The 24317-nt window shown below is 42.8% G+C and overlaps 1 protein-coding gene across 1 annotated transcript in view; it reads left to right on the forward strand.

Annotated features, from left to right (window-relative positions):
- LOC146072973 (plexin-C1-like) overlaps positions 1-23330 on the forward strand; it is a 42794-nt gene extending 19464 nt beyond the window's left edge. Inside the window, exons 5-6 of the mRNA XM_083180144.1 lie at positions 16849-16899; positions 22324-23330. Of these exons, the coding sequence (XP_083036270.1) occupies positions 16849-16899; positions 22324-22352 (80 nt within the window). The 3' untranslated portion in view covers positions 22353-23330. The remainder of the gene's footprint in view (positions 1-16848; positions 16900-22323) is intronic.
- Positions 23331-24317: the final 987 nt, after the last annotated feature.

The raw sequence follows: 24317 nt of genomic DNA on the forward strand, positions 1-24317 counted from the left end.
TTTTTTAAAGTAAATCAGTGCATGTCATTCATTACTGTTAAATTATTCATAGCCAATTCACAACCATAAAGGGTAGAGAGCGGCACTAAAGAAAACCAATCAATCTATTTAAACCCACGGACCAGTCACCCGTAAGTGCGGTAGCTAACCCTGAGATTCAGTGCGCAGGTACAACCCACTGGTATAATGTATATTTATTATAAAGTACTATTGCTGAAAGGAAAATGCTGTTTTAACCATGTAGTTATGCATGTTCTATAAAAATTGCCCATTTAGTAATGTCAAAGCTTTACTAAATGGCATATTAGGACTCCCAACCCTGGTAGACTATCTTACTCAGATGCATCAGCCCCATCCTCAAATGCATCAGCCCAATCTTTTTTTTCAGCCCCATCCTCAGATGCATCAGCCCAATCTTTTTTTTCAGCCCCATCCTCAGATGCATCAGCTCAATCTTTTTATCAGTTATTACTTACTTTCTACCCATACTCTCACATTCAGGCTGGCCCTCCACTAGACTGATTTGGCCACTTTCACCTGATTCCGACGGATCGGGTGAAGAAATCGGGTGGAAAGTGGCCAAATCATAAGTGATTGACATCTGATCCGATGCGCAGTCTCGTGTACATCGGAGTCAGAGGTCAGACCTGCTTGCACGTCCGACCTATGACTGGGCCAGCCTCCCAGCAGAGGGGAACAGGATCGAATGAGATATATAACAAGGGGGATTCACTGCAACTTCTTCAAGGAGAGAAGTTCTCACCATCTTAAGGAGGGATCATTGTTAAACTAGATGCAAATGACAGGTGTTGAACTACTAATGTGACACCTACACACTTTCTCCTGAGGCTCTGGAAAGTGATTAAGGATGTGTGGTTGGTGTGGGGAGCACTAAGCTGTTTTGCCTACAGTGCTGAAAAACCATGAACCTGCCCTGCCTATACCCCTCATTCCTGATCCTAGTGCTCTCCCAGCGCTCATAGAAAAGTCAGGGCCACTTACTTGCATTTGCCCCCCAGGCCAAAAGTTGCCAGCCAGCCCCTGCTTCTGATGCACCAAGTCAAGATGATGTCAACACACCACCTATAACATCCTCAGCACCAAGTGATTCTATTGTGTCTGTTCCTTTGAGTGAAGGATCATACACTCAGACAAGAAGAGGCAGAGCCATTAAACCTCCTACAAGGCTTATTGAGCAGATATGACTTTCAATTTATGGCTCATAACTTGTTGTTCTAAAATGTTTTTTCAGTTTAATGTGTATTGCATATTGTGGGATAATGTTTATGCTAAAATGCAGTCCGCACATTGTTATGTTAAAATTAGTAATTTACATACAGTATAAAAGGAAGGGGGAGATGTAGTACATATAAAGATAGATTATGTGTATTAGCTAGTTAAATTAATATCTCTTTAAGAATCTTGCAGTATAGAGCAACATGTGACCAGGAAGTAAAGATATAGAGGAGAAGGAAAGGGAGAGCAAGCTAGTGGAATGATATCTAACTGTATTCATGTATAACTCATAAATGAGACATAAAACACCTAATCTACAGTGTGCAAGACTCATTGAAATAAACAAAGGTATTTCAATATACAACAGTGATAGCTTCATGTAGGACAGTGATGGCTAACATTGACACTCCAGCTGTTGTTGAACTACACATCCCAGCATGCCCTGCTACAGTTTTACTATTTTTTTGGCCATGCTGACACTGATGCAGGGCATGCTGGAATGTGTAGTTCAACAACAGCTGGAGCTGGAGTAAGACATCACTGATGTAGGCTGTGTCATACGACATGTTAAACTACTTGAAAGATTCTGTTAAGAACTATGGAAGGATCCCTCTAGGAAGATCTTGTTGATTTACAGCTCCAATAATGTCCTATGCTGATTCAGTCAGGGAATATTCCAAAGCTAATCTTGGAAGAGAGATTTTACTAGGCAAATTTGGAAAGGTCTGTTCCTGTCTAATCTGCTGGAAGATTCTTTGGTATTAACAACTCCAGAGAGGTCCAGTGGATTCTGGTCCAGAAGATCCCTTTAATTCTCTGGTAGAAAGACTCATATCTGCTGCTTCTGTGGTGAAAGATTCCATTTGGAAGGATTCTGGAAAAACCTTGTGCTGCATGTCCATTGGAGGATCTTGTCGTTACCATCTCCATGAAGGTCAGTGGATTCCTGTTCAAGTAGATTCTCAGAACACCCGGTGGAAAGATTCATCATAGTTCCAGTCCGTGTTTTGTCCAGATCACTTGTGTCCGTGTCATCCGTGCCTGTCCTGGAATTCCTGTTGCCAGTCAAGCTGAGACCTCGTTTATTCATAATCTATTCCCGTTGCTTACCATGTCCTGTTATATCTGTACCGGCCATTGAATGTGATTTAGTGACTATGCTTAGCATTTCTGGCAGATACCCTATTTACCAAATTGGGGGTAATTCTAGTGACTAGTTTACAGTTGCACCTTCTGCAACTATATTGTAGTATTTTCCTGCCATCTAACACCACGTAGCGGTTGTCTGTCTGTTGTATAAGTATCTACTGCCCAGAGACAATAAGACCTGGCGGTGGCCTAAGTACCAGTGTACCTGCTTGCACTAAGGGTCATTGTTATAGGCATAAGACCCTCCATTGAGGGGCACTAGTTACTGATTCGGCAGTAAAGGGTTCCCTAACAGCTAAAATGAAGATGTTACAACATAACTTTTGTTCAACACACCTACACCTTTTCACAATTCATACCAAACAGACCCTATTGGTGTGCCATGGAGTTTGAGACAAAGCCGCACAAAGCACCTTTAAAAAAAAAAAATTAACTGACAATATTATTTCCCAAAAATTCCTAAGAAATTGTCATAGTGTCTATTCAGAGAGGCTGGGGGCATGGCCAGCAGATCTCAGAGCACTGGCCATAATGCAAACTGAGGGCACTAATGTATATAACAATGTGAACTAGCAGCACTACAGTGAGGAATATTATTTTTTAGGGGTGGCACTAAAATATGGCATAATATGAACTTGGGGCACAGTGCAGATAATGTGTACTATGGCACTGCTATGGGGCAGAACATTAACTATGGTTGAGAAAAAGAGAAGTCTCTCTAGCTACATTGGAGTGGGGCGGATCATGTTTCTATAGGGCCCACTTTATGTCCCTGAGACTAGATCACTTACATTATGTATGATAAAAGGACTGATCGGGGAAGGCATACAGTGTATGCACCTGCTTTTTTCTAGGGCTCAGAAACAGTTTCTACCCACAACCTGATTTTTATTGTGCCTCAGAAAAATTATTCTTGGTGTACTTTGACCAATATAGTAAAAATAACTTGGTACTTGTGTAGTACCACGGCGCCCACTAAGAAATTTGCTTAGTTGGCTATTCTGCGTAAGAAAATCGCATCGCATCGCATGTCCTGTTTTAATGCCGTGCGATGCGTGCAATGAGATGTGATCCGATTTTCCTATGTAATTTATTCACTGCTCTCTTGCTGCGGGCGGATCTCATCGCATCGCATGCAATCGCACCTCACGCAAAATCTTATGTGATCGCATGCAATTTTATAGGGTGTGATGCCGTTAACTTTACTATACACTTCTATGACATGCAATGAGTTTTAGGCACCCCCCCACTATCCACGCCACCCCGAAGCATGGCAAGCGCTGGCGGAACGAGTCCTCCTGACCTTTTCATACCCCCCACTATCCACGTCGGCGGGGAGTTGATTCTATATATTGTGGCGATCGAAGCGAGCCACCGAGCCCGAAGTGTGGCGAGCGCACGTGGATTACTTTACCTGTATTCCACATCCCCTCACTGTGCTCACCACACTATATGAAATCAACTCCATGCCGACATGGATAGTGGGTGTATGAAAAGGTCCGGAGGACACGTTTCGCCGCCCCACGCAGGGCTCACTGCGTTCGTCACGCTTCGGGGTGACCATTCACTCAATTTTGCGTGACTAGAAGCAAATTGTACTGCTGGAAAAAACAAACAGCCTCCTCCTCTGTCTTTGGCAAGGTGAACATGCTCACAGATTCACCAGACATTACTGTCACTTTGTTCACGTTTTCTGCTCTCCCTGATGCAGCCATTACTGACAGGGACCGGGAACACTACGCAAGTTCTGACTGACTACACTATTTGCGCAGCCTACACTGATTCTGAAAGCACAGCTACGCTAACTGCCTAACGTCCATACCATATTAACTACTGAGATCGCATCGCGCGCATCACACAGCACTAAAACAGGTCGTGCGATGCTATGCGATTTCCCTACGCTAGCGTACATATGCTAATTGGGCACCCTGCAAATACGCACGTACCAACAACTTTAACCACAGAATCATAACATATAATAAGGAGAGGAGTGATTTCCCCTCACTCTTTCCAAAATCGTCATGTATGTCTCTAAACCAAAGCTAGGAGAGAGAACAGCTTCAAAGACTAAATTATGCATTCACTTTGTGGTGCCCTAGATTGTCCATCAGAGTCGGACTGGCCCACAGGGGTACAGGGGATACCTCCGGTGGGTCCCACTGCTTGATGGGGTCCAGCAAAAAAATAAGGACAACTGGGAGGCATTTATTTATCAAGGGTCCAGCCCATGCACAAACCCCCTCTGGAGATCAGCCACACACCTAAACATGGTCTCTTAACTCATTTCATAACTCACCCTTAATAGACTTCTATCTGTAAATGACATTGCATTATAGCAATACATTCTCTCACAACTCCCACCATTATAGTAATACAGGTTGAGTATCCTCTATCCGTAGATTCCGTATCCGAATTATTTAAAAAAAAGTGTTGTATTTTTTTAATAAATCAGTTTTTTTATTTTTTTATATATGTTTTTACCCCCCCCCCCCCCCCCAACCCTTTTTTATACTTACCAAGTCCCCCGGCATCCATGGCAGGCCTTCAGCATTCTCTCCGTCATCTCCAGCGGACCCAGGAGTGCATTGCGCGAGTGTGTGCGTGCGCCGTGCCGTCTCTTATTGGTACCGAAACGTTGGAGGACTTTTATGCATGTGTGTCCTCAAAAGAGCACTCACCAGTCTTCCAACCTTTGCAAGTTTTGAAAGAAGTTTAATACATCACCAAAACTTCATGGCATAATGTCAAACTCTCCCTCTCTCTCTCTCTTTCTCTCTCTCTCTCTCTCTCTCTCTCATTAGGGGTGTGCACCAAGCACTTTTCTGGTTTTGGGTCTGTATCTCTGGCCGTGTTTTGGGCCTTGATCTGTTCCAATACACCACCCTTTTGTGTTTCTTGTTTTGTGTTTTGGATCTGTATTAAAAACAACATAAAAGCCACTATAATCGCAGGATTTGTGGGTTTTTTTTGGCTACTACACTATAAGGAACCTCAATAACATTAATTTCCACTCATTTCCAGTCTATTCTGAACATCTCACACCTCACAATGTTGTTTTTAGGCCAAAAGGTTGCACGGAGGTAGCTGGATGACTATGTTGAACGACACAAAATACGCAACTGGGTTATGAGGACTGACATAAGCAGGATGAAAGGCGCAAAATCGTTACAGAACACCATTTTGCAAAGACGCAATGGGTGTTTTCGGTGCATGAATTTTGCGGTTTGCAGGTCCCTGAATACAGGTAGTGACTTCCCACATCCTCAAATGGGCCTATCCTCAAATGGGCCAGACATCGGTGACATGTACAACTAAGTTTATAATCTACTAATTACATGCCCCTGTGGGCTTGGATACACTGGCCGCACATTGCGTGAACGCATTGCTGGTCATAAATCCAGGGCCGGATTATAATGGGGGCACAAGGGGTCAGTACCCCTGGGGCCCCCCTCTATCTAGGGGCCCCTGTGGTTGGTAAGTATTTTTTTAAGCTAATGGTTTTGTGCATGGGAGTGGGATAGTGCTGCAGCTTCACCTATCTGCCAATGTGACAATGATTAATGGTGCTGAGCATCAGGAGCTGAGGAACACTGACTGCACAAGTGTGCATTGCATTACTGGGAGTTGACTAAGTCCCATAAGACTTTGCACAAGAGGTCAGAGGCTGAGTGGCTGTTGCTGAGCTCTGCTTGGTGGAGCTCATTACATGCTTCTCAGGCCCATGAAGGATAGCAGCAGTAGTGGCCTTGTTATGGGAGGGTTTTTAATCAGAGGCAGCGCTGAGCCTGGCAGGGCTCCTACAGAGTAAGGTACAGAGGGACAAACACAGGCTTTTCATGCAGTATTTATATATATTATACATGTTTATTTTAACCCCCCCCCCCTGCAGTTGACCATTGACCAAGTTTATACTGCTCTTACTCTGTGTTTTGACAGTGTAATATTCTCCTGTGCAGTTTGCAGCCAGTAATGACAATTAGGAGGGGGCCCCCTTTCCAAAAGTGCCCCGGGCCCCCTGAAGGCTTAATCCAGCTCTACATAAATCCACCACTATATGTTCAGCACTGGCTAGTGGTCATAGCGATTAACTTGTGGCACAGCATTTTGTCACAAGAGGCAACGGTATTTCAATGCTACGCTATATCATCATTGACCATAAACCTGCCAGCATTCGGAGAGGTGACAGATCCCTGCGTCTCTTACAAGAAGAGGCCAGATGGATCAATAAACTTGGAACTTTGGTACCTTGGAGACTCAATGAGTCTGCTGGACTCCACTGTTTCTTGTAATTCACGTAATCTTATACATTAGGTCTGTGATTTTGACACTGCATGTCGACGGTTGTGTCGACTATTTGATAGTTGGTACCACCCTTTTGTTCCCCCTATAGCGGGTATATATTTATTCCCTGGTTTCAGCAACAGCAATATATTTCTGTTTCCTTCTACTGTTTTCTTACACTGGCAGCTCATATTATGGTTTATTTTGACACAGTGGTTAACACTGTACATATTATTTATGATCTTATATAGGGATACCAATGCGGTGAACAACACTGCATGTATTTTACATTTGCGATCCCTGATGTTCAATCGGGGGGGTAGGGGGAGGGGAGTTAGGAGTCCGCACACACTTTTATTTAAAGATATCCCCTATATTTTATTTAGGGGGTGGCCTTTAATTGCTGTTTGTTAGGCAGCGGGTGCTATCCGGGCAATGGGGTTAGAGTACAGGTTTAAAGAAAGAAAGAATTGCACTGTGGATGCACACCTGAAGATAGGAATATTTCAAGAAGAGTAGAGATATTCTATTTTTTAAAAGGTTATAACTTTATTGGTTTAATTCAATGTAAAAAAAGGGGAGATAAACGACCTGTCAGGATTTTTTAACATATAGAATCCGTGTGGTGATCTCCCCTTGGAGCTTGTGAAATTTTCAAAAAGAGATTAAAATGCACATACAAACATACAACATATAGTGTAATGTGCTATTGCACAAAAAAGATAGAAATGGTGAGTATAGGGATTTAAAAGAGTTCCCCTTTTGCTGGCTTACAAAGAAAGGGACGTTGTGTCTGAGTTAGGTTCTCTTTCTGATATGCTCAGATATCTATATATCGCCCTTTTGTTTCATAGGGTTTATACTTCCTGGATTTACTAGCCCTCTCTTACAGGGTTTTGTAAGTCCTTTTCATAGGGCTTAGGCCTCCTAGATTTACTAGCCCCCTCTCACAGGGTTTTGTAAATACTGGGAGTGATTTTTAGTGTATGTCTTTATAGATTTGGTATCACCTTAATCGGAGTGTGATTTCCCAGACAGTTTTATTACTGTATTCCTGGTCTCCTTCTTATTTTTGTATTTAGGTATTTAGGTATTTAGGTATTTTGTATTTACCATCTAATTCAAAAGAATGCAGATTTAGTATATTACATCACATTGGTCACACAAAACTTCTCTTTTTTTTTTTTGAAAATAATTTTTATTGGTTTTTCATATTATTTTGGTTATACAGACAAGAATCCAAGCAAGTATACATATTAAGCATAATGAGCATGTTCATACAGTAATATATCGTACCCCTGTCAGGGTACATAAACCAATATGGTGGCATGAAGTCCTTTCTCAGATCTCTTCACGCAAGGTCCAACCAACCAGTGGAGAACCCACATGTATCAAAGTGAGAATAGAAAAGCACCCGGGTTATTGGAAACCTCAGGTGTCTATATAGATAATGTTTAGTACCCTTTGTTTTATTAAATGTAGCCTGACTTAGGCTTAGCTGTTAACTACTAAAAGGTGTCGACTAATACCGTAGTGCAATATGTCATGTATAACATATAAAATAACATCTTCAAATATAAAGCTAATAAAATTTGTTTATATAAACCAGTTGTTTGTGTTTTCAATTAAGTGGGTGAGGGGGGGTGGAAGAAGGCAGGGAGGGGGGGTAGTTGGGATGGTTGGGAAGGGGAGGGGGGGAGGGTTATAGGAGGGACATAGGGTGGAATCCAATTGCTCTTGATCTTGGTCATGTCATTCAAATTGCTGGTTTACTAACATATTTCCATTATTACATGAAACTGTGGGGTACTGGTACCTTCATGTATATTTTAGACATTTACAGATGGTGTATTCACCGGTAAGGCAAGTTTGCGATATATACTCCATTTTGTTGCGTCAAATACAGACATAATTTGGTCCTGTTGGGTTGGACTTAATACCTCTATATACGGTCCCCATTTTTTATAAAACCGTGTGCCTCCTTCTTCTAAGTTAGGCATAGTAGATTGCCTCTCTAAATACAAGGTTTTGAGGAGATGAGGGCGTATCGATTCAACCCTGGGCGCGGATCTTACGGTCCAATTGGTTAATATTAATTTCTTAGCTATGGTAAGGATTAAACATAGTAAGGGTATTAAAAGTTTTTGCTTTCCTGAGAGATGCCATACAGAGAAGTTTAACATTAGAATTGCTAATGGATCAAGAAGTAAATGGAGCTTAAAGGTAGTGTTAATAAAGCTCAATAATTTATTCCAAAATCTCTTGATCTTTGGGCAAGACCAAAAGCAGTGGATAAATAGTGCTGTTGAGGCACCACACTTTAGGCACTCTGAGGATGCATCTGGTACCATATGGGCTCGTTGGCCCGGTGAAATATAAGCCTTGTGCAGAAAACGTATATGTGTCTCCTGCAGTCTTGCTGAGTGCAATGCTTTAAGAGTATTGGTAAGATTCCAGTGTAAATCCTCAAGTATCACTGGTTTGCCCAAATCTGTTTCCCAGGTCGATACTCCACGCGTCCATAACTTATTCGGACATAAGGGTAAAAAGTCCCAATACAGTAAATTGATTCTGTATGGAGCTAAAGAGATCTTGGCAGTTAAAGAGGTGAGTGGGTCTAGAGATAGTGAGGCGTCAAATGGGGGAGGTAGTGACTGAACATAGTGCCTGAGTTGCATATACATAAAAAGATCTGAGTTAGGAATTTGATACTTCTCGGCTAGGGAGGCAAAAGATAGGATGTTGCCCCCTGGGTCGAAGACATCTCTAACGGCAATGATGCCCTTTTTTTTCCACAAAGTAAATCTTGAGTTGTGTTGTGCTGCCGGGAAGCAGGGGTTGCCGCAGAATTGTAAATATCTAGAGTGGGCCGGATGTCTCTTTAGCAGTGTGTTACCAGACCACCATGCTAAATATGTGTGGCAGAACAATGGATGTAGTTTCGCCTCTGGTGGGAGCATGGGTTTGGGCGTGTGAAGTAGGGCCGCTAGTGTGTAGGGTGAGAGTACCTGTTGTTCTAAGTCAAAGTTGGTGTAAGTTGATGTGCCTAGAAGCCAGTCCCAGACATATCTAAATGCTGTGGCCTTCGAGAAGGCTTTAATGTCAGGAATTGCCATTCCCCCATCACTTTTTTTCAGCTTTAATTTGGGTAGTGATATCCTAGATTTCTTGCCCCCCCATAAAAACCTAGAGAACATTGTTTCACAGCGCTTTGTATCAGTCGCTGTGGGGTACATTGGAAGCATCTGTATAACATAGGACAGTTTGGGAAAAATAATACTTTTTAAGACTGCTGCTCTACCTTGTAGAGAGATTGGCATGTTAATCCATGATTGGAGGAGTGTGTTTATTTTCGTGAATATGGGGGTGTAGTTGAGGCTATACAATTTACTTATCTCTGAGGGGAGCTGAATACCCAGGTATTTCAGTGAAGGGCTGTTAAGTTTAAATTTTGAAACTGCAGGTGGGGGTGGTGAAGATATAAGTCGGATTGCGGGTTTGTTTAAGGGAAGAAGTTCTGATTTATCCGCGTTTATTTTATATCCCGCGAAAGAGCCAAATTTATCTATTAGTTGCATTATGGCCGGGATGGATGTCAGGGGATTGCTCACAAAAAGGAGCATATCGTCCGCGAATAGTGCGAGTTTAATTTCTTTTGTTGCCACTGATATGCCAGTAAATTCAGATAATCCCCTCAGGGCTACTGCTAGAGGCTCAATGGCGAGCGCAAAGAGGAGTGGGGATAGGGGGCATCCCTGCCGTGTTCCTCTGGAGAGTTGTATGGGGTTTGAGAGGTAGCCGTTACAAATAAGTCTGGATGTGGAGCCAGCATATAGAGATTTAATTATATGAATTAGGTTTGATGGGAAATTGAATTTTGTAAGTGTGAGATAGATATGGTCCCACGAGACCATATCAAATGCCTTTTCGGCGTCTACTGCAAGTAGGTATGAGGCGTCCATGTCCTCATGTGTATCTAGCCAGTGCATAGTTGACAGTACTTTTCTGATATTAGATGTGGAATGTCTGCCTACTATGAATCCTGTTTGGTCTGTGTGCACTATACTAGGGAGTAGAAATTTGATACGGTTGGAAATTATAGAGGTAAGTAATTTATAATCCACATTTAAGAGTGATATAGGCCTATAAGAGCCTGGTAAATGTGGATCTCGGCCTGGTTTTGGGATAAGGCGAATGATGGCATCATTAAAATATTTTGGGACAGTTCTAGAGCTGATGATGGCATTAAATGCTTTAGTAAGTTGGGGTGCTAATTTGGGTAGGAGTATTTTAAAGAATTCCCCCGACAGTCCATCCGGGCCAGGGGACTTTAGTGGTTTTAATTTTTTGATAGCCTCTTCTACTTCTTGGGGTTCAATGGGGGCTCCCAGGAGAGATGTTTGGTCCTGTGCCAATTGTGGGAGAGATATAGTGTCCCAGAATGCGTTTTCATTATTTAAGTCGCGATGGGGTTGTGTATATATATCTGTATAGAAAGAGGATAATAATTCAGCTATGTCTGAGCCAGATCCTGCCAGGGTACCATCCGGCCTTCTGATTTTTTGAATGATAGTTGGCGGAGCGTTTGCTTTCAATAAGCTGGATAATAAACGACCAGTTTTATTGCCAAATTTATGGAATCGGTGATCCCTGTAGAAGGAATGTCTGTCTCCCATAGCTGAAAGAAGGGCATCAAAACTATTTTTTGCTGTATTATATACTAATTTGTTTTGGGGGGATGGGGTCTGTTTATAGGTTTGATAGGCTGAGGATAGTTCAACTTGGAGCGTCTTGTATCTAGCAACCGACTCTTTTTTATGTTTTGAGACGTATTGAATGATCCGTCCTCTAATAACGGCTTTTGCCGTCTGCCAGAACAGGGCCGGGTCGCTGTCCAAGACCTGCAAGTTGTCTATTCGAAACTCCTCCCAAAAAGTTTCCAGTTTATTTCTAAAATCAATAGAGGAGGAAAGGTGCGAGGGAAATCTCCACAGCCGGTAAGTGCCTATGTCTAGTGAGAGGGATAGTGAAAACCATATAAGTGAGTGATCGGAGAGGCACATGGGTTCTATTTGGGCTTCAACACAGTTAGGCAGCATACCCTCAGAGACAAGCAGGTAGTCTATCCGGGATAGTGTTGCATGTGCTGCTGACTGACAGGTAAAGTCCCGATCAGTGGGGTGCAATGCTCTCCAAGTATCTATGAGGGTAAGCTGCTCTGCTAAAAAAGGGATTCCTATCTTAGGAGGCTTTCTGGATGCTGATTTAGAGTTTGTATCTAAATATGTGGATGATATGACATTGAAGTCACCTCCCAAAATTACCTGGTATGGCATGTATTGCGCTAGGATTGTGAGGATATGCTGAAAGAACTTTTTTTGCTTTGTATTGGGAGCATATACATTCATAATAATATGTCTAATGGAGTGAATTTTTAGATCTAATAAAACATATCGCCCTTCCGGGTCTACTAGTGTCTTAGAGATCTCTATTGGTAGGCGTTTTTTAGCCAATATAGTAACCCCTCGAGCTTTTGACGTGAAAGGAGCTGACGCCAGTACACGCCAGCCTAACATATTCAATTTAGCACATTCAAGCTCGAGCAGATGCGTTTCTTGTAGCATTACCACATCTATCGCATTTTTGTTTAAGTACATTAATAGTTTTTTTCTTTTAACTGGTGAGTGTATGCCACCCACATTCCATGAAGCAACTTTAATCATAGACATATTGTCTGACTGTTAGTGTTATTACCTAAGATCAGGAGCATAAAACACTTGACACTATGAGGAATCAAGGGGGGGAGGAAATTAAGGAGGGAGGGAGTGTAGCCAACATATTTATACCACAAATTCCTTTTTGGTGGACTCCCAAAACTTCTAAGCTCTAAATGGCTTCCCATTGTGCTGGGAACTAGCATATAAATACAAATGAAATCAATACAACCTTGGCGGTGGCTCCGCATCAGCCCCGCCGCAACTTTGAATTAAACAGTAAAACATTTCTGACCAAGAGCTATCCAAGCCTGGATTGCTCTTGTACCTTAACTCTTAACCGTTTTGTACCAAAAGATGCGCCCTCTTTAGTAGGAGGTGTTTCAATCTCTCATCTTTGTGGTGTAACTGAGTTTAGTCTCAAGATATATTGAGTCCTCTTTTCAGCGTCATAATCAATACCCCATTAGGATGCCTAGCTGGGCCCATGGGTGGTTACTTTTAGCCCTGATGTCTCATGTAGGCATTTCCAAAGCAGGGTAAGTGGGATGGTATTTGTTTTGTAGTGTCTGTTGGGTAACTTAGATGCCAGTTGTAGTTGGACCATTACTATCTTCAGATCTTGCATCTTTTTGCTTTCAAGTAGCTGACCAAAAAGTCAATAGTCAAACTTTTAAAGGGTCTGCGAGGCACAACTTTTATCTAGTTTTCAGGGCATAGTCTGCCGTAGCTTACTCAGTTCTCTCAGCCTGGCGCTGCAAGTTGTGCTCTTGAATGTAAGCCTCGGCGTCACAAGAGTTGGTGAAGTCTTTAAAAGTAGAGCCCTCAAAAATACGGAGCCGGGCCGGGTATAGGAGGGCAAATTTTCTACCGGCTTGGGCTAGTGTAGTGCACGCAGGTTGGAATGCTTTCCTTGCCCTTGTGAGTTCAGGGGAGTAGTCCTGAAAGATTAGGAGTCTGGAGTCGTTCCACCGCAGATCTCTCTTACGGCGGGACGCCGCCCATATTGCCTCTTTATGAATGTAATTAAGGCTTTTAAACAGGACCACTCTCGGTTTGGCGTCATTGGATTCCGACACCCGGCCCGTCCTGTGTGCCCGTTCAATAACTAAATCGTTGCAGACATCTTTTATTTCTAGGAGCTCCGGGAGTGTCTGACGCAGGAATGTGTAAAGAGCTGGGCCTTTTACTGTTTCAGGGAGTCCCACAACCCGCAGGTTGTTCCTGCGTGATCTGTTTTCGAGATCATCTAGTTTAGCCCAGACTTGTACTTCAGACTTATGTAAAGCCGCTGTAGCTTCTTGTAGCTCAGATACTATTTTAAAGTTCTCCCCAGCTATGTGCTCTACCTGGGATACCCTCTTGTTTAGCTGTTTGTGCTGGCTCTTGATATCAGCCACAGCTTGCTGCAACGCTGCAGCGTTTGCTTGTGCCTGTTCTGTGAGCATAGGCTGTACAGTCTCCCTGATAGCCTGCACTATATCTTCATAGGTAAGGGATTGGTTGGAAGGGTTCTTGCGCTCTGGATGTGGGGCTTTGTGTGTCCCCTGTGAGGGAGGAGGGTTGCTTTGTACCTGCGGGAGCGTGATAGTCGCGTCCCAGGGGTCCGTGTAGGGCTCGGGCGCCATCTTTGAAGCCTGCGCGCGGTCTCCGTCTTTGGCTCCACGCTGCTGCCTGCTCGCCATCGCGGGTCTCAAACTGCGTCTGCAAGGTCTTCGGCGACTCAGTGAGGGATGTGCTGCGGCTGGAGTGAGGTAGGGTGAGCGTTTAGGCTCTTGCAGGGTAATTGCGGCGGGTGAGGCACGGAGCTGCAGGGAGAAGCGTCCTACATCCGCCGCACCGGAACCGGAAGCCCAAAACTTCTCTTTTAATCATACGGTCTTTCCCTTGTATGCAGGTTTATGTATGGTACAGCTCTCTCTCACTGAGCTGTATGCCGTTTATGTTTTTCCGTCTGGGTTAGAATGCCCTTAGGAAACTTGTTTATGTGTGGATTGTGGTGACTTTAATAATTAGCTATTGTGATGCCTCTCACTCTCACTGAGTTGCATTCACTAATATTGCAATACTGGGGTTGAATTCCCCTGATTAGAGTTTGTGGTTCTCTCTCGCCGATGCCGCTCACTCTCACTGAGTTGCACCCACTACTGTTCTGATATTGGGGTTTAATTCCCTTTTCTCAGTAGGTTACCACTGTAATGTATGTACTTTTATTAGATTGGTCGTATAATAGTAGTTCTATCCGAACCATATATTGGGGTTGAATTCCCTTGAGTGTTTTTATTGGATTGGTCATACAACAGTCCACTCTTTGTACTCTTCTTTGTGCAGGTTTAGAGTGCAATATAGCTCTCTCTCACTGAGCTTATTTGCTACTCAAATACATGCACCCTCTGGGCTAATTTGCCCTTTATGGGTTATATCTGCTACCGTTATGATATTGAGGTTTTAATTCCTCCAATTTTCATATTTTGCAGTGTGACCCCCTCTCACGGAGCCATTGCTGCAATATATAGGGATATCGGTATTAATCGTATGATATTGTTTTGTGTGTAAATACAGGTGCAAATTAGCTCTCTCTCACTGAGCTATTCGCTACTCATATTTATACGTGATCTGGGCTGTTTGCCCTTAAATGTTCACTCTATGTGTGAATGATGGCAACAAGGGTATTTAAAAATAGCAATATGACTCTCTCTCACTGAGTCAAAATTGCTAAGATTATATTTTATCAGTTGGATTAAATACCTATGTTGTAATCTTTAATGTCGTAGTACAACTCTCTCTCACTGAGTTATAGCTACCAATATTATGATTTAATAGTTAAAGTTGGTATTTCAAAATGTTCCCAGTTAATAATGGCTCATATTTGCCCTGGGTTTAGAATAAACAGTTATTCTGATTCACATTGGTTTATACCAATTTACTATTACTAGTTATTTGTTGCCATCTAGTGGTAATCGATTGTCTGCATTCATTGTGCTCTCAATACACTATGGCTGTCTTCATTGGAGCTATGTTTCTAACATCAAACACAATTAGGTCATAAATACATTATTGATACATTTCATATGTCTTTGTAGCTTATATGTAGCCAGCAAACAGGCTAACACGCGTTTCACAAGTCTGCTTCCTCAGAGCCTCAAGCCGATTGTGTCCTGCTAGTTATACTTATTGGGGTTGGTCAGCCAATCGCTCCCCTCCTTTTAGTCACATGGTCCTGCCTCTCCAATAGGCATGCATCATTATTTAGGGCTATTTCCGCCCTTCCTGGCATCTCCCGTCCACGTGACCGGCGCGTGACGTCATCACGCCGGTCACGTGGGATTTTCCAGCCAATCGCGGCTTTTCTCTATCTAAACCCGGAAGTTCAGGGTTTGTTATGTGCGCCCCGGACTCTGTGTATTCCATACACGCTGGTTTATTTCTAAATTTTACTGATGTACATTTTTATTTCTGTACATCCTTATTTATTGTACTGGGTAGTCGTTCCCTGTATTCTTATTGTATATCTTCCTGGGGCGCTGTGTCTGGGGGAAGTCTTTTGACTGATATAATGGTTATTGTTTAATTCCTATTACTGGCATTTGAGCTTCCCGGAATCTGGATGGGTAATATTCTGTAATCTTTTTTAGGGGTTTATGCTTGAATGCAGTAACCCCGGACTCTGTGTTTTAGAATTACATACTGTTTATTCTTGATTTTAGTCAGTCTTCTGCTATGTATTTCATTTTAATTATTATTATAATATAGGTGTGTATTCATAAATTCCTGAATAATATGGTTGGCACTAGAGATCATTTCTTAGGACCTGGAGATCGTTAAGAACTGGATTGTGGTCACATAAAGTGTTGAGTGGATAATTATAAGAGGATTAAATATATAAGATATATAGTGACAAGAGAGATAAGAATCTTTTTTTTGGGGAGTAAATAATTTAATATATAGTGTTCTTCCAAACTATGTTTGAGGTGTAATTATCTTTAATAATTTTAGGGCTTGAGTGGTGATTGCATGTGTTAATAATGAGAAGGTTATATATCATAATGGTTTCTAGTGGATTTGAGTTTACATAATATATATCCATTAATAAAGCGAATCATTTGTAAATAAATGAAATAAGAGGGTGAGAGAAAATTTGTGAAAAAATGTGTGCACAAAAAATAATAAATTATAGGTGATACATATGGGGAGAGAGGGTGTAGTGAATTCATATGTATGTGTTAGTATACATACTGTGCTCATATTTTGTGGTGGTCATTAGAGTGCCTTTGTAAGATGGAGATTATGTCTCCAATATTCCATTGTGTGATTAAGACTTATTTTATTTGGGTGGTGATTATTTTGTGAACTCGTTCTTGATTGAGTTTACATGTTCTTTTCTCATCCTTTTTCTGAGGGGTTTTTATAGATTTAGGGCTAATCATCTTTGTTTTAGTACTAATGAGTGTTTTCCTATTATGTCCAGGGTGTCTCTATATGTCAAGGTCCGGAGTCAGGAGTTCCAACACTTCATATGGTGAGTTATTTCTCTTTTTTCTCTCTCATTTTTTCTCTTTTTTTCTTTTTTATTTTGTATATTTTTCATTTCTGAAACAGTTTTGTATATTTTTCTTTGTGTATCATTGTATATACACTGGAGTTAGTTCTTATAAATTTGGTGTGAAAATATCCAATTTATATAGGGGTCTTATTCCTACCACTATACTGAGAAGACAATGTAATCTAGTCTTTACATTATTTGGGGTCAATTTAATTTTCCAGAAGGCTTTGGCATGCATCAGGGTTCTGTTATATATCTTGGGCAATGAGGATCTTTTGTATTTCCCATAGATGTAATAGGGAAGGATGCTACTCAGATCAAAGGGATATCTTCAATTCTCACAGATATGGCAGGTAGCTGTTATTCTCATTTAGGCCCTTATTCTGATCGGTGCGGCCCGATCAGAAATATGCGGTGATGTCCGTCTTTGCGAATCCCCGCCTTCCATACGGATCGCCACCTCCGTCCGTATGCGGATATGTGGCGGTCCGCATGAATGTGGACGAGGATACGCCTCCTCCATGGTGGGAGCAGCCCCTGCATTCGATGGTCGCCGAACATCGAATGCAGGGCCGCACGCTCCACCAGGTCCCGCAACACAAGACCACACGGACACTTGTCCGTGTGAAATCTTGTATGGGGGCGGGCAGCTGACATCCGGCGATGTCAGATGCCCGCCCCGTACCCACGCGTCACGGCCTCATTACCATGCATACGCCCCGTGTTTGCATGGGAACGCCCATGAAACGCGGGGCGTATGCATAGGGTAATGAGGATAAGTAGCCCCTCACGCCCCTCTACGCCCCCTGTGCGGCGTATGAAGAATCCATGCGGCGAAATCGCCTGCACATGTGCAGAGTGACCTCTGCACATGCGCAGACGATAAACATCGGCGGCCCGTACGCAAGCGGGAATATCCGCACCGATCAGAATAAGGGCCTTAATCCTTTTGGGGTTAGGCAGTCCATCAGGTAAATCATTTTAGTTTCTGTTTTTAGGAGTGCTTTGTCTAGGTCTCCACCTCTTATTCCTAGCTTGACATGGACCATTCCGAAGGCTTTCAAATTTTTCGGGTCGCTGTTGTGGGACTTGAGAAAATGTTTGGCCACCGGAGTTAGTGTCTTGAATCTATTCTGATCCTTGGTGGCATTTCGGATACTACTGATGTGCTCTAATATCCGCACTTTCAATGCTCTGCTGGTTTTACCAATGTATGACTTCCCGCATGGGCATTTCAGATGGTAGATTACCCCTATGCTGGTGCATGTTATGTGGTCTGTAATGATCCACTTCTTCCCGAATTTGTCGGTGTAGTCTTCCGTTGTTTCCTTATTTTGGCAGGCCTTGCATTTCCCACAGCAGTTGAAGCCTTTTCTGGTCACCGATGTTCTGGGTTCCGATAGGTGGCTATGCACTAAAGAGTTTTTAATACTCCTTGATTTTCGCCAGCTCATTTGGACTTCCCTTGGTAGGTTGTCTTTGAGGTCTTGATCAGTTTCTAGGATTGACCAGTGTTTTTGGAGAATGGCTTTCACTTGCTTCCAGTTGTTATTGAAAGTTCCAATGAACCTGACTGGTTCTTCCTTAGTTTCCCGTTTCTTAGGGGCAAGTAATGATTCCCTCGGGATTTCCTCTACTGATTTTATCGATTTCTTAATTAATCTTTTACTGTATCCTCTTTCTGTGAATCGGTTACTCAATTCTTTTTGCCTGTCATGGAAGGTTTCTGGGTCTGAACAATTGCGTTTAATGCGTATCAATTCGCCCTTGGGTATCGCTCTAATCGTGCTTGGCAGGTGGGCACTTGTTGCATGTAAGATAGAGTTGGTGGATGTTTCCTTTCGATACACATCAGTTTGTATCCTTCCTTCTTCGTCAATTGTGATGGTAAGGTCCAGAAAGTTGATTTTTCTTTGGCTTGCTTCCATTGTTAGTTTCAGATTGAGGTTATTTTGATTTAGTTTCGAAATAAATTCGTTCAGATCTTGTTTTTCTCCTTCCCACAGTATGAGGATATCATCGATATATCGTAAAAATATGAGTACATTAGAGGTATACTGTTCATATTGTTCCTGAAAAACTACTTCCCTTTCCCACCACCCCAGGTAGAGGTTGGCGTACGTGGGGGCACATGCCGTCCCCATCGCCGTTTTTAGTTAGGATAAAATTTAGAGATTCCGTCAGGAAATTGTTGAAATCGTGATTCTGGTTCATTTTCAGGAAGTATTTGATGGCTGCTATCCCATTCTCATGACTTATACTGGTGTAGAGACTTTCTACGTCACACGTGACCAGCCACGTGCCCTCCGTGACAGAGAGATTTTCTAATTTCTGGAGCACATCCATAGTGTCTCTTAGATGTGAGGGCAGTGCTGTCACGTGTTGACGCAGGAACTGGTCCACATAAATACTAAGTCTTTCTGTGAGACTGCCAATTCCGGATAGGATAGGTCTTCCTGGGGGAGATTTCTCATTTTTGTGAATCTTGGGTAACAGATATAACGTCGGAGTTCTGGGTTTCTCCATTTTCAGATATTGATAATCGTTTTTACTGATTATTTGGTTTTTGAATGCCTGATCAATCCTGTTATTGTATTCTGTGGTGAATTTGCCACTAGGATTAAATGTTAGCCTCTTATAGCAGCTGGTGTCTGTTAGTTGGCGTTTGAGTTCCTGTATGTATTGTTCACGGGGCCATAACACCACATTTCCGCCTTTGTCTGAAGGCTTAATGATTGTATCTTCCCATTTCTCCATTTCTCTGAGTGCCTCCCTTTCTCCTTTGGTTATATTTTCTCCTCTGATGTTTGTTTCCTTCATGAGATTGTCTAGATCTCTAGATACTAGACTTTGAAAAATTTGTACCTGAGGGCATATATTGGGGTCTGGCAGGAACACGGATTTCTTTTTGATCTTTGTTCTGTCGTGTGGTTCTAGGGGGGGGCCAGGCCATCTGTGTTCTCCATGGCTAGTTCTTCTAGGATTTGGAGTGCCATCCTATCTTCTTGTTCCATTTCTTCTGAGCTCTGAGATGTTGAAGGTATAGATGTATTAATATTGTTAGTTTCTGGGCTAATGCCCGCTGCTGTCATCAGTGCTCTCTCCTCATTCCTTTGACGTGCTTGGTTTGCAAAGAATTTTTTCAGGAGTAATTTTCTCGTGAAAAGATTGAGGTCTTTCTCCATTTCAAATCTTTGCATATTGGATGTGGGGGAGAATGATAATCCTCTTTTAAGGATGGATTGTTGTTCTTCTGTCAAGATTTTATTAGTGAGATTCACGATTTTGAGGGAGTCAGATTTTGTTTTTGATGTCATTACTCTCTGGGACATCTCCTCTCCAGATATTTCATTTGGTGTTGTTACTCTCTGAATCGTCTCCTCTCCCTCGGCTCCTCTCTCCAATCCAACGACTTTCTTTTTCTCCTGCCTCCCCTTGCCCCTCCTGATCTTTCTCCATATTCTTTGTGTTCCTTGCGGCCTTGCCCTAAAAAATGCCTCCTGTGATATTGATTGTTTCTTGAATCCCCTTCTGATGATTCAGCTTCTGATGTCGAATAGTTGGATGCATTACTGTTGGTGTATGTTTGTTTCTGTGATCGTGTATTCCATCTAAAAATCTTGTTGTTCGCAAAATCGGTACGGTCTCGTTGGAATTTCTTTCTATTATTTCTTTTTTATAATCTTCGATTTCTTTTTTATATTTATCATATCTTTGTTGAAACTGTTCCAGACCCTCAAAATTCACTAATATTGCAATACTGGAATTCAACCCCAATATATGGTTCGGATAGAACTACTATTATACGACCAATCTAATAAAAGTACATTACAGTGGTAACCTACTGAGAAAAGGGAATTAAACCCCAATATCAGAACAGTAGTGGGTGCAACTCAGTGAGAGTGAGCGGCATCGGTGAGAGAGAACCACAAACTCTAATCAGGGGAATTCAACCCCAGTATTGCAATATTAGTGAATGCAACTCAGTGAGAGTGAGAGGCATCACAATAGCTAATTATTAAAGTCACCACAATCCACACATAAACAAGTTTCCTAAGGGCATTCTAACCCAGACGGAAAAACATAAACGGCATACAGCTCAGTGAGAGAGAGCTGTACCATACATAAACCTGCATACAAGGGAAAGACCGTATGATTAAAAGAGAAGTTTTGTGTGACCAATGTGATGTAATATACTAAATCTGCATTCTTTTAGTCAATCACCTAAATACAAAAATAAGAAGGAGACCAGGAATACAGTAATAAAACTGTCTGGGAAATCACACTCCGATTAAGGTGATACCAAATCTATAAAGACATACACTAAAAATCACTCCCAGTATTTACAAAACCCTGTGAGAGGGGGCTAGTAAATCTAGGAGGCCTAAACCCTATGAAAAGGACTTACAAAACCCTGTAAGAGAGGGCTAGTAAATCCAGGAAGTATAAACCCTATGAAACAAAAGGGCGATATATAGACGAGCGTCCGCGGCAGGGAGCTTTCAGGGAGCCGGGGGACGGAAGCAGCCAGAGAGATTAAAGTCTCCCTGGCTGCTCCAGAGGAATGTGGAGGGGAGGTGGGCTCCCCTGGACCCAGGCAGCACAGGCTGCCCCCCCCTATAGCCAGCGGGGGACCAAGTATTCACTGCACCCGATCGTGCATATTAACGATCGGGTGCAGTGAATATATGAATATCTAATGAGCGGCTCGAGCGCTCCGGCCCCTGCTGGCTGCACTGTGTAAAAAAAAAAAAAAATAATATTTTTTTTTTAAAAATTAAATATATATTCATGTGCTATAAGCACATGAATAAAAATGACATGCCCCTTCACAGAAAAAAAAACCTGATTTTTTGACACCAAAATTAAAAAAAAAACCTTTTAGTTTAAAAGTTCACATTCCAGATCTCCATCAAAAGATGGAGAATTGCTACACGGAGAGAGATGTAGAAAATCACTTAGAAAGACGGAGAATATTTCACATTGAATAGGGTTGCTCGCTTTTGGAGAGCAAAATGCTCCGTCCAAGGCGAACAAAGCACAAATTCTACATAAAACACGGAGAACTTTTCTCATTGAATACTGCCCTATATGTTAAAAAATCCTGACAGGTCGTTTATCTCCCCTTTTTTTACATTGAATTAAACCAATAAAGTTATAACCTTTTAAAAAATAGAATATCTCTACTCTTCTTGAAATATTCCTATCTTCAGGTGTGCATCCACAGTGCAATTCTTTCTTTCTTTAAACCTGTACTCGATCCCTGATGTTGCCAGGCTGTATCATTACCGGTATAGTTATATGTATTTGCATGTTTTGTGTATTGGTATGTTTATGTATATCATCATCCTTGTCTGTTTGTTCATACCAGTTTATGTGCTGGTTATGCTTTGTTTTTAGATGTTGCCACGACAACCGGATCAGGATGATTACATCATCAGTGGGGTGTCATGCCGAACCGGAAGTGAGCCCGCGACTACACATGGTGTGGGGATTCCTGGTATAGCATACCCTCCAACTGTACCTATTCAGCCGGTACAGTACCGCATTTTAACGGTCTGTACCATCTAACTAAATGTGTACCGAATGTACCGTTTTTTGGGTGGCTCCTGACTCCTCCTGCTCGGCTTGAGGATCGGGTGCCCGGCGGCTGCAGCGGCAGATAGAGAATTCTGTAATCCCAGCTTAATTCACCTCTTCTGCACCCTTTCCCACTGCTGCATTGGAGGTCCCAGCATGCACTGCGGCACTGCAGACCCTAAAGTCAAAGCCTATGGAGACGGCGCATGCACAGTTGTGGTTTCCAGACACCTTGAATGGAGCAGCAGCACTTTGGTGGCCGTGTGACTGCTGAAGCATAGTTGCCTACCCTCCTGCATTCTGCAGGAGACTCCCTGATTCAGGCACCCTGAAATAGCAGCAATCTTCCTCTCTCCCTCATTAGTATAGCAATCTCCCTCATTTTACACAGCCCAAACTACACTGTTACATTTTTTTAGGAAAAAAGGAATGAGAGACAGATACATTTACACTGAATCATCAGCACCATTTCCCAGCACTTTAGCAAGTACAGTAGCTCTTAGTAACTGCTTTGGGGCTCATCTACATTTGGATATATCATTTTAAAAGATTCCTCTCAGATGTAGCAGTGCACACCCATGCTTCTAGGTGTCACTTTCACAATCTCTCCATGGCCCTTATTCTGGTTGGTGCGGCTGGAGCCGCACACGGTGCTCCGGCCGCACAAACCAATCCCCGCCCACGAGACGGATCGCCACGGCCGTCCGTACACGGACGGCTGGCGATCCGCATAAAAATGGTGGGGCGTACGCCTCCACCATGGTGGGAGCTGCCCCCCTGCATTCGATGGTCGTCGACCATCGAAGGCAGGGCCGCACGCCACAGCAGCTCCCGCAAGCTGAGACCACACGGACAATCGTCCGTGTGATAGCTTGTATGGGGGCTGAGAGCTGACATCCGGCGACGTCAGCTTTCCGCCCCCATCAGTGGCGTCATAGCCTCATTACCATGCATACGCCCCGCGTTTGCATGGGAACGCCCATGAAACGCTGGGCGTATACATAGGGTAATGAGGCTATTAAGCCCCTCACGCCCCTATACGCCCCCTTTGCGGCGTCTAAATTTTTTGTTCGGCGAATTCCCCTGCACATGCGCAGAGTGACCTCTGCGCATGTGCAGACTAAAAACATCGGCGGTACGGCCGCACGCGGGCCGTACCGCCCAGAACAGAATAAGGGCCCATATATGGAACTAGACACGCCCTTCGGGTGGAGCATGACACGTCCCCTCAATGGGGCACTGTGCAAAATTATATTACCAAATATAATCTCCCTTAAACTAGTTTTCAAAAGTAGGCAAGTATGTGGTAAAGGCAGGGAGCAAGTTACACAAATCTATTGCCACTTGTTAAGGTAAATACATATATATGAAAAAAATGCCCTGTACACATTCAGAAAGGGGGCATGGCCACAGCTTCTTTGTTGATGACCATGCCCCTTTGCCCGTGGCCAAGCCCCTTTTCCCAATGTATACTGATTTCTGCCCTTCCAATGTTGGAGGGTATGTTATAGGTATGTTCTTACTGTCTTTGTATTATCCTGATGACAATGTGTGAGTAAACATCGAAAACGTTTGATCTTCCAACCGCTGCAGTCTCTGCCTGTTCATTGCCTCCAGGTGCCGCTGTATATTCTGTATATATATATACATATATATGGCTCTCTGAGTACCTGTGCTATACAGCGTTTTCCCACTTGAGAAGTTGTATTGGAGACACAAGTAATTTATAGACAACTTATTGGTGGCAGTAGTGATTTATAACCAGCTACTACCTTTCTGAAGTTTTATGTGTATCATTTGTAAAATCGAGATTT

The sequence above is a fragment of the Crinia signifera genome, chromosome 4 (assembly GCF_055691185.1).
Source record: "Crinia signifera chromosome 4, ASM5569118v1, whole genome shotgun sequence".
In the NCBI taxonomy this organism is placed as follows: Eukaryota; Metazoa; Chordata; class Amphibia; order Anura; family Myobatrachidae; genus Crinia; species Crinia signifera.